Here is an 11,447-nt window from a genome sequence, read left to right on the forward strand (position 1 = left end):
TTTCGGACGGATGTTGTTGATGCTACCTACCTAGTAGGTGGGATTTCCATATGCACCGCATTATCCGCCCATGTGACTTACATGAGAGCATACCTCCATACCTAGGTAGCATATCAATTGATCAAACGAACTTCGACTAGGTAGTACGGAGTAATTTACACGGCGGTTGCAACCTGCGGGGAGCCATCATCTCATCTATATCATCTGTATTATGCAAAGCAAACCCCGAGATACCTAGGGAGTCACGGATCGCAGGAGGTAGTCGAATATGCAGGACATTTTGAGGGCATTTCAGAATTCGGAAAATAATTGATTCTGATTCTGATTCTGGTCTCCGATGCTGTGAGAAACATCATGGATCAATTTATGGCCATGGCCCCAGCTAGTCGTTTCGTATAATGAAATTGTATGCATACCGTTTTTCTGTACCTCTATGGATTGAGTCGAATGGATGTTTTCCCGTCGATGACTACGCATGTATGTACTACAGTATGTACTATGTACGAAGGATGTGATGTGGGCAGGGAAACTCGGTGTCTGTCGGTGAACCACGGTCCAACTTAACCTACCATCCCCAAGAGAGGATCCGACAATGCGAGTACAAATGGGCCAAGGGGAAGAGAGCAATGAGCATCCAAGATATCCAAGCCTTGTGAAGTGGTGAGGTGCAGCTGTGGTGCAGAAAGGTGGAGATCTGGGAGCTGGGATGGGATTTGTGAATTTGTGGGCTGCCTGATGAACGATGGCCAAGGATACGTGTGTGTGTGTGTGCGTGTGTGTGTGTTTTAATTTCTTCATAACTATTATTTTTATATATTTTTTTTTAATAATATTTGAATCATCATTCATTGTTTTCCTTCATCGCTGCATATATGCATATACCTACCTAGTATGTAGATGTAGATTATTCCCTTTCTTCTCACGATGATTTACCGCGTCCTGCCCATGTTGACTTGCGTACCTAGGTAAGGAGGCTGGATGAAGGAGGACTACGAATCTGATGAGTAAGATGGTTCAGGCTGCCAGCTAATCAATGTTGGAGGCTCGGATTCGCATTCGTGGCAGTCTCGTGAGTCGTGGACACGTTTGGGAACTTGGAAGAAAATTGGTTGAGGGTGGGATCAGACCAACGGATTATGGGGCACTTGGAGTTTATACATCCTTCTGTACATGTGTTCTGGACACCGGGTAGGGTAATGGATGGGCCATGATTAAGGTTTCTCTGGTCGTGGATATGAGATATCACGCGCAAGACATTGGGAAGATGTGGTAGGTGTAGATGTAGGTTGTCGTCGTTATCAGGTGTGTGGGATGCATTCAAGGAGTATACGAGTGATGATGATTAGTGATGATGTTTTGTTTTGTTTTGTTTTATTCATTTCTTATTTTTAATTGTATCTTCATTTTCATTTCCATCGAGGGGTGTACTTTTGATGCATGCGTCCTGGAGATGGGATCTTGAAAGACTTTCCATAATCGTGGAGAAATGATGCCATGTGTTGCTTGGTAACCCGAGATAACAAATAGAAGAAAGAAGAAATTCTGATTAGAAAGTGCATCATCCATTTAAGATGACTTCCATGGAGCCAAGGAGTTGATGATAGGTGAGTTTGTCATCAGGAACGAGAGCACGCAAAGGAAATCGTGGGGATGGAGATATCTTGGAATTAAACCGGAGAGAGAAAGAGTATGATTCCATGTACCGAGTACCGATAGTAGTAATCATCATCGTAGTCATCCATCCAATAATTTGATTTAATTAGATTGTGATTCATTGATCAGATTAGATAGATGCCTACGACTCTTGCTACGAATTCGGTCAAGAGAATAATCTCTTTCATTACTCGGCATCTTGGCCCATGCGATCTTTTCCGACTTCATCTATCACTCGATATTCTCTTTCTCTGGGCGGAATCTCTCCATCATAGTCCAAGTCCAAGCAAGTCATCATCCAAAGTGTGTCTCGTCTGGTGGAAATAAGATTCGGAGTTGTTGGATTAGTATGAATCAATCTATCAATCAATCAATCAATCAATCAATTTAGTAATCCCTTCAATCTGGACACTGGAGTTTACCAATTCAGTCCAACCGGACCTATGACTGATTTCCTCTTTCGTCTTGTGAGTGAATCGAATGGAATTGCATTTCTTTGTGTGGATTATCATTCTCACTAACGTTATTGTTTTGGCTTTCTAAGCAATCAATCAAACCCTCTTTGAAACCCATACAAACCATCCAAAGCATCCAAACTCAAAGCAAACTGACTAATAACCCCAGCCCAAATCATTTTTAATTCCGTTCCATCCATCGGGCTGAAAATCATACCGCAGCGGACTTTATACGCATACGACAAAAGTACGAAAACTAATAAGCGAATAAAGAAAACTGGCGAAAGATATTACGCGAAGAGGTTAGTCCCACTCATCTCGCACCCACTAGCGCATGGGGTTAAAGGGTTTAATGGTGATGACCCATCCAGAAAATCCACAACTCCGTTTTGTCCGGATCGCGGTCTTATGAATCAGCCCTCAATTGTGCTTAACGTGCTTAATGGGGGTTCATGGCCATTTACGACGATTTGCAAAAAGATACAAAGACTGTCCGAGTTCCTCCTCATGATCATTTATAATTCCTTCATATCATCCTCATATCGCCCTCATCACTCATACATAACTCAAGTCAAGTCAAGTCAAGTCTATAAGAATACATTCAAGTTATTTCCATCTTCAAATAACACAACACACTTCTTTAAGAATACTTCCTCATCCAATATTCAAAGTGTTACCATCATATCCCGGCTATCACTTATCAACATATCAGTCATTCACCCTCGGCTTTTCGTCTAAAAAAAAATAACAAGCGTTGCCTTGAGTCATTCAATATATTGCAGCATTGCAGCATAATTTAATACAAAATGTCGACCATTTCCAGAAGTCCCCTTTCCTCCCAAACACCTCAATCACAATCACAGTCTCCATTATCACCATTGAAGAGAAAGAAGATGTCGATTACTCAAACTTATTACCTTGCTCACACTGCTCGAGGAAAGCTTTCTTTCGAAGCTTCCCGAGCAGATCACGACCTCCGTCTTCTAGTCGGTCATGCAAACCTTCTCGATTCATTGATGCTTGAGCTTGCCGAAGCTGAGCAAGAGCAAGAGAGCTGGTTCAACCAATCCGTCCGAAAGGCTACCAAGCAAGAAGAACCAAAACACATTCAATGGGCCGATACCGTGGTCGAAGAAGTTGTCGAGGAAGAAGAAGAAGATTGGGAAACATCCGACCTCGATAATGACGACTCCTCAGATTCAGATAGCGATTTCGATTCAGATGAAGAATTGGAAGAACCTACCATGTCTTCATTGACCCGCGTCCACTCCAACAACATCCACGCACCAATCACTGTCTCATCACGAGAAATCGAGGAAGATGAAGAGAGCTTTGAAGATGATGGCGAGGAAGATTACGCAAGTCTTCAACTTCACCTCACCACTTCACATCACGCTGCATCATCTCCACCAGAACTTGACCACGATTCCGATTCTTCAGAAGATGAATCAATGCCGCCTTCTCCACCATCTGATACCATCCCAACTTTCTCGGAAAAACAACAAATCGCTACCACATCCTATTACAGCAAGTCTACTCCCTCCTCATCGATACCACAATCCGAACAACAAACTTTCTTCGACGAAGGTTTCTATTTACCTCCTCGACAATCCCCGGGTTTAATAAGTGCTATTAGCGTTTATTAAACGCCTCCATTTCTTGGGATTGTCTACGAGTTACGGATTGTATATTACAAACATATAATGGGAATAGGATTTGAGCGAATTTGAGCGAAACATTTCGAGCGGGCATTTTGGAGTTTCTTGAGCATATCATGGGAGGGTTTTCATGGGCACGATACAGAAAGAACCACGCGGTTACTTTTCTTTATGATCGGATGGAGGAAGGGATAGGATATAGGATATTGGAGATCAGAATGGATATTCACACCACTCATGCGGGGACATTTGGAGTTAAAGGGAGAATTTCACATTCACATTCAGATATTTGGAGATGATGAATAATTTTTTTAAGTTATCGGGATTTGCGATAAGATATGACGATCGGTGGATGGATGGATTAGATCACTCCCAGTTTTGGTTGAGCAATCTAGGATAGGATAGGAATACATACAAACCAAAAGTTTAGCATAGCAATAATCAATCAATATCACAATATCAACAAACATACAAACAAATTCTTCTTCTTCTTCTTCTTCTTCTTCTTCTCCTCGTGAAAATTAATTCATAATTTCTTGCATTTGATCAATTGTGAATATAATATGAATGCCTTGGAAATGACTCATTCCTTTACTCGTATTCCTTCCTTCCTTCTATACAAAACAATACAACACAAAACAACACATCACATCACATCACATCACCTAACCAAAAAAAAATAACACAGCCTTAATTTTTTATGTTTTTTTTCTCACGTCCTGCAGATGGATTGGATTGGATTGGATGGGATGGGATTGGATGGGAGTGTTGTCACAGCGATTGTTTTGTTGTCAACTCGGTAGGTGAGTAAGGTAGTAAGGTGGAGGAAGGGTGGGTAGGGTAGGGTAGGTGGGATGTACGGTAGTCTGTGTACTGTATGTAGGTAGTCTGTGTACTGTATGTAGTCTGTGTACTGGAGAGTATATGCAGGCATGAATCATCATCCATTATCAATTGGGTTTGGGTTTGGTTGTGTTGTGTTGGTGAGGGAGGTCAGTGAGGTAAGTTTTCTTCTTCATCTACTCGTAGGTACCTACTGGTAGGTAGGTAGGTAGGTATTTGATTAGTACAGTGGTTTTGCTCGCTTAATTTTTTATATTTTGCTTATAGGGATGGATGGGATGGAGTTCTAGGCGGACTGAGGATATTGTGTTTGTCCGCACGGAAATGGAAACGGGAAACGGGAGTTGAGAGATCCGGGGATGGGGATTGTGTGCGTATTCGTAATGCTATGGAATTGGAATTGGAGAATTCATAAGGAGGAAGCGTGGTGTGCACGTGTGTATGGATGGATGTATATATGGGGATGGATGTACACATAAGCAATAATCACAACAACCTCAAATATCCCCATCAATTTACTGGTATGGTATTGGAATCCAAATTTGTGTAGGATTTGATTTGATATGATAATATGATCTCGAATAGGATGTGATGTGATGTGATGCGATGGGAAAGACAAATGTGGTTACTCGACTCGCGCTCGAGTACATATCGATGCGATATGAGGGGGAGTTTAGAACACCCATTCCAAATCCAAATCGATCGATACAAGAAAGAGGGGTCATTGATTTCAATTTCTATTCCTCACGACTCAGCAAAATTCGATGGATTTTCATCATTTTCTCTCTTTCTCGCACACACACTCTCTCGGCTGAGATCCCGAGACAGAGACAGAGACAGAGATTCCTATTACAAGAATATCGATCTCGAATCTCGAATCTAGAATGCTCTGTACCTACCTAGTCTGGGAGAAGATCAAAAGGCTAGATTAGATTGATTACCTATCTACCTTATCTACCTACTACCTACCTCTAGCTAGTAATACTTGCTTTCTTTTCTTTTCTTTTTTTTTTGCGCAAATGCAAACACAACTTCCTTCTGGCTCAAAGGCAATTTTTTTCAAGTTTTCTTGGGTCGAGAGAGTGCGATGTTGTCATCGTTTGGGGATTGGGTATTTTTGGGTACGGGTATTCATCATCATCATTCATCATCATTTATCATGATTTATTATGAAGTATCCGATTATTAGTAAACATTGAATATTGAATACTGACCGGAGGCTTTTTCAACACTCTAGAACGGGGTTTGGAGTTCTAGATGTGATGTGATGTTTAGACTGTAGGGACGGATACTTAATTTTAGTGTTTGGAAGATATTGAGAGTATCTGTATTTGTATTATTTTTATTGTTTTTACTGTAGTAGATAGGTAGTTATTAATCAAGATATCAAAATATCAAAATATCAAAATATCAAAATATCAAAATATCAAAATATCAAAATATCAAAATATCAAAATATCAGAATCTCAAATCCACCCATCTAGATTGAATAATTCCCATTCCATTCGATTCATAATCAAGACCCGACCAGACCGGAGTCTTTCATCTTTCGGAATCGTACAATTCTTTACTTACAATAGAATAGAAGACATTTCAGATTTAGCCAGCTCTCCTCTCCCCTCCGCAACTCGCACTCCGCATTCCTCGTCTCGCATTCGGATCATCAGGAACAATGTAATATAGTACAATATAATCCAATATAATCCAATATAATCCAATATAATCCAATATAATCCAGTCCAATCTAGCACGATAGACAGATACACAAGCAGATAGATTTACCGGTATGTACTGTACTATACCGTCCATACGATAGGCACGGTACTACCTACTACGGAGTAGATATCTGCCCCAACCTACCTGCTTGCCTGCCTGCTAATCCGGAGTCGTGTGCGCTCTTCCCGCGGATAATCAATGCCTCGAAGTGACGAGATTTTCTTTCGTCTGGGAAGGTCATGTACGAGTACGAGGTTTGGGGTAATGGGACAAATGGGGAGGGGGAATCATGGGATCTGTGGATTTGATTTGAGATGGGTTGAGATGAGATGAGATGTACATAGATGGATGGATGGGAGTGAATTGAGAGGCGGGGCGATTTGCGATGGGTGATGGATTTTGATGGATTTACTTTTGCATGTCTGGAATTGTATGTGAGGGGTTGGGAGATGGTGATGGAGATGAAGATGTAGATGTAGATGGAGATGGAGATGCATTTTGGGTATTGTTCTAGAAAATACTGCAGGTACCTAAGTAGGTAGGTAGAGATTATTATTTTGTTTATTCATTTATTTATTTGTTTATTTGATTGTATGTTATTTGATTGAGGTGTGCATTGCAAGTTTCGAACGCCTCGAACATCATCACATCATCACATGATCCGGATAACCATATCAGGTATATCCAATTCGAGCTACTAGATATACATACATACACTGGACGAAAAGCTCACATCACAACTTACTCAAAAAAAAAAAACACGTTGAGGAAAACATCTACATATGCGCACACAAGCAAAACTGGTAATCGGTCAAGCTGGATTTTAACAAATCACATCCGCTGCTGTACTTGGTGCATGATCGATGGATAGAGAGATGGAATCAGATAAATTGCAGAGGACATGTGTTGGCCAACACGTGCATGCGCATTACATTGTCGTACGTCCTGTATGTAATGTACCGTAATCCAGACAACTAAGATTCATCTCCAAGTACCGGTGAACGGGAGACGGGAGGAAAATTTGTTAGTCCACAGTAGGTTCAAACACACCGTATGTTCAACGTTGCCTATATCGTCGAAATGTCGCCTGTATGTTCGCTTTCATGTGGGTAGATGGAGTGGGTGGATGTATATAGAGGTACAGAGGTATCGTACTGTACATACAGAATACATATGTACATCTGGGTGGGCAAAACTCAATGTTCGGTCGATGCGGTGAGAGGGGCAAGGAGTTGGAGGGGTTGGTTGGTTGGTATACTCGGAAAGTGCGTGCATGAAGTTTACAGCCTACAGGTGTGTATCGTAGGTGGGGTGAAGTTTGTGGGAGGGCGTGTGGCTTGTAGTCGGTGAGGAATGGGGGGTTGCATTGAAGATTTTATTGGCTTGGGGGCATACACACACACATACACATACACACACCGCACGGTGAAGAAGGTGGATGGTGGTTGGGGAGTCGGGACTTGAGAGTTGAGAAGTTGGTGATGGAGGAGCGAGTGGGTATTTTTCGATTGCATTGGGTTATCTTTCATATGTTCTGTGGGGGGTGAATGTAAAGCAGGAGGGTAAAAGCTTTGTTCGTGTGTTGTTGTTGTTGTTGTTGTTGTTGTTTGAATACGGGATCCATATGGGGTGGTGGTGATCTGCATTTGGCGGTGCGTGCTCACTGCTGATACCTACCTGCCCTCGACCAAGTATCAGAAGTTGGCTGGTGTGAATATATTTATGACATTTGGGAAGTGATTTGCCTGTTTGCTTTTGTGGAGAGAAGTGCACTGGACTCGGCATGGCTTAGCTGTTTGTTATGTGGATATAAGTAATATAATCACAGGTATCATGTGATGATCATTCATTGAAATAATGATCTCCCACTCAGACAAATCGGACGACGCACTCGCACATCAAAATCTCCCATGTCTCACACAAATAAAATGAATCCCATCGGGAATGAAGGAAATCTTCCTCCCGATCGGATACCGGAAAAAGGAAATCTATTTTCCGATCACATGCTCACTCTCTCTGTTCTGTTTCCCTCCCCACCTCCGATTTCGACCGGCAGTACATCCATCCATCTCCATCGTGAAAGCATCTCGCTGACAAGCGTACCTGACACACCAACCCACCTGCGCCCTAGTTCCATTGCATAATCTACTTATCTTACCGATGATGAAGATCCATCAATCAGCACGCCGGAATTCCATAAGGCTGAACTCACCTCGGCGAGGAAAGATGTGAGATTCCGCTTACGGCATCCGGACATTTCTCGTTTCTTTCGCAGGGGAGATTCACAATTTTGAGCGTGCTGGTATCGTTATAATGGGTGTGGGAAGCAACGGCACGAGATGTTCCGATGGGATAGAGATGGAATGCTCATGTGGATGATACTGGCATCCGGCATCGTCGGGAGCTTATAATGGGACAAGTTGTTCTTCACATAAGCTCTTCGGAAACGAAGGAACAAATATAAGTATACATATCTCGGAAGTGATGTCTCTTCCATTGTCCGCTCTATCCGAAAAGGAATCTAGACATTTTGTGATGGGAATACACCCAAATAAGCTAGCGCCATCTGACCCACGAGTTCGAGAAGAATCCCCGCTCCCACGCAATCCAGACGGTTGGCAAAGCATCAGTCGAGATGTGGAGTATCTGAACCAGCTCTGTGGGTTGGTCGGTAGCTTATGTCAGACGAAAGAGTAAAGGCAGACATATGATACCAAGAATTTGGGATCCAGGAATATGTCCTCGCGTCTTGCATCTCCGACAATTCGGTCGTGCCGGATGAGCTGCAGTAGAATCGTTCGATGTGGCTGTGGCTGTGTGTGTGTAGCTTGGATGAAGCTCAATTAAGATGGAACGTTCTTGTAATGCTTACATTTGGTGGATGTTACGTTGATTTGGAGATTACTTTGATGTGATACTAAGGCATGCCGTTTGCTGCTGACTACGTGCCAAGGAAGTCCTTGATGGAGCTAGTGTAGAGATTTATTTGCGGAATTTCGGCGGTGGTGTCATCCATATATGCATGCGTCAACTGTTCATTGTCTAGTGCTAGTGTCATGTAGGACAAACACCTTCTGAAGTGCCAATACTCTAAAGAACAGAATCATTAGCAAAGTAGGACATCTTGCAAGTGCGTTCTCAACCGACAAAAATACTTCGAGTGAGACCCATGGTTTCTCCCATCCAATATCTCTCCGTATCTTTCTTCCTCATCACAGATCAATCCCGAAGATCCTGATCCCGTGATACATAACAGAATCCTATGTTGCATATCTTTCTCCACAGGGCTGAAATAGACTTCGTACCACGACTTTTAGTGGTCAAGCCACCAACGTTAAATATCAAGGTCGAAAAATGTGTACTTGTAAACTATCCTTCTTCGACAGGACAGGCCATTACGATTCCCTGTGTATTCGGTCTCCAGGACAAGATTCAGAATCTCGAAGTTGCTATAATGTGAAGAGTCATACCTATGGTCTTTTATCAATATCAATATAGCTAGCTAGCTATATATATCGTGCACCTAACATCCAAATAAATTAGTAAGTAAGAAAGAGAACTAAACATCGCGAATATGAGGTAGGTAACTTATCCCATAAACTTAAATCCCTTTGTACCAAATGATGTCATTACAACCCCTCCCTTTCTTTTGTTGTAGGAAAGTCTTGTTGCACGTCTCAATAATTATCATTGTTCGTAAGGGATTGTTGTTGTGGTTGCATTGTGATTGCTATTGTCGTTACTCGACTCCTTATCGCTGTTGTTATTGTTATTGTTATTGTTTGTTGTTGTCGTGTTATAACTATCATGTTGTGATTTTGTATGGAATTTTGGTATTTGTTTTGGTTTAGTGGATAGTTAGGGAGATGGTTAGGGAGAGTGTCCTGAAAGATGAGTTGAGCTTGTGGGATTGGGTGTAGATAGATAAGAAATGGAAGATGGAAGATGTGATAAATAACTCGAAATGTATTCTTGGTGTGTGCGAATGAGTAGACTACTACTACAGCGACTTGTCCTAGGCGTGTGCTTGAACTTTATTCGGTAATTTCGATGGGGTGATAATGTGGGTAAAGAGTCTTTTAGTATATAAGGTCTTTTAGTATATATATATAGGTATTGTTAGTGCGATGAAAGTTATGAGTCTAGATCTGTTTGGATTTGTTTTAGGAGGTCATGAGTTGTTGGTTGTTGGTTGTTGATTGTTGTGAGGGTTTGGGGTTTGGGGTTGAAGCTTTGAGGTAGGGAGATTTGAGTAAGGGGGGTGATGGATAGGGTGTATGGTATTTGGGGGTGGAGGATGGAGGGTGGAGGAGGGTTGATAGTGAGAAAGGATTAATGGTGGGGAGAAGTGAATGAGAGGAGTGAATGAGAGGAGTGAATGAGAGGAGTGAATGAGAGGAGTGAATGAGAGGAGTGAATGAGAGGAGTGAATGAGAGGAGTGAATGAGAGGAGTGAATGAGAGGAGTGAATAACAGCAGTAGTTCAGCCACTACACTATGGCTCAAAAATTGACTACAAATTCCACAATCAACGATCACTAGCACAAAAACAAAGATACATTGCTCTTTTACTTGTCATCTACCAACGGTCAGGTATGCTGTTGACAAACGGTATGTAGTACAAATGAAATCAGTGAAACCCCCATTCGTCTAAAATTTGTTTCTATTGCTTGCATTATAGGGGTTCGCTTCATGGAAGGGAAGATATATCAACAGTGATAAAGTGGTTGCTACCGTCGGCCATATAGATCAATTATCTCATTTCCACTTTCCGACTTTTCGACTTTCCATTTTCTCACTTTTCTACTTTATTTTTATTTTATTATTACAAAATTTATATATGAAAGAAAATATCAATTAGGAATTATTATATTACATATTTAGATATTTATATATCAAATATAATATTATTATCATTTTTATTCTCTTTATTTATTCTAAAACTAATCTTATTTATTTTATTAATAGAATTATTTATATTATTATTATCTTCTTCAATTTATTTTCTTTATCTTTCTCGCTTTTCCTATTTTATTATTTCTATTTATTCTTAAACTTTTTTCAATCTCTTTTCCTTTTTGTATTTAATTCATAATTATACTCCATATAGAGATTGAAGTTT

General features: G+C 41.1%; 1 protein-coding gene across 1 annotated transcript; it reads left to right on the forward strand.

The window, feature by feature from the left end:
* Positions 1-2,914: 2,914 nt before the first annotated feature.
* Positions 2,915-3,754, forward strand: EAE98_008748 (uncharacterized protein; the record flags this gene model as incomplete). Its single annotated transcript, XM_038956371.1, has 1 exon — positions 2,915-3,754. The coding sequence occupies one exon, from the start codon at positions 2,915-2,917 to the stop codon at positions 3,752-3,754; it is 840 nt and encodes a 279-aa protein (XP_038807452.1).
* Positions 3,755-11,447: the final 7,693 nt, after the last annotated feature.

The sequence above is a fragment of the Botrytis deweyae genome, assembly GCF_014898535.1.
Source record: "Botrytis deweyae strain B1 chromosome Unknown BDEW_023, whole genome shotgun sequence".
Taxonomy (NCBI): Eukaryota; Fungi; Ascomycota; class Leotiomycetes; order Helotiales; family Sclerotiniaceae; genus Botrytis; species Botrytis deweyae.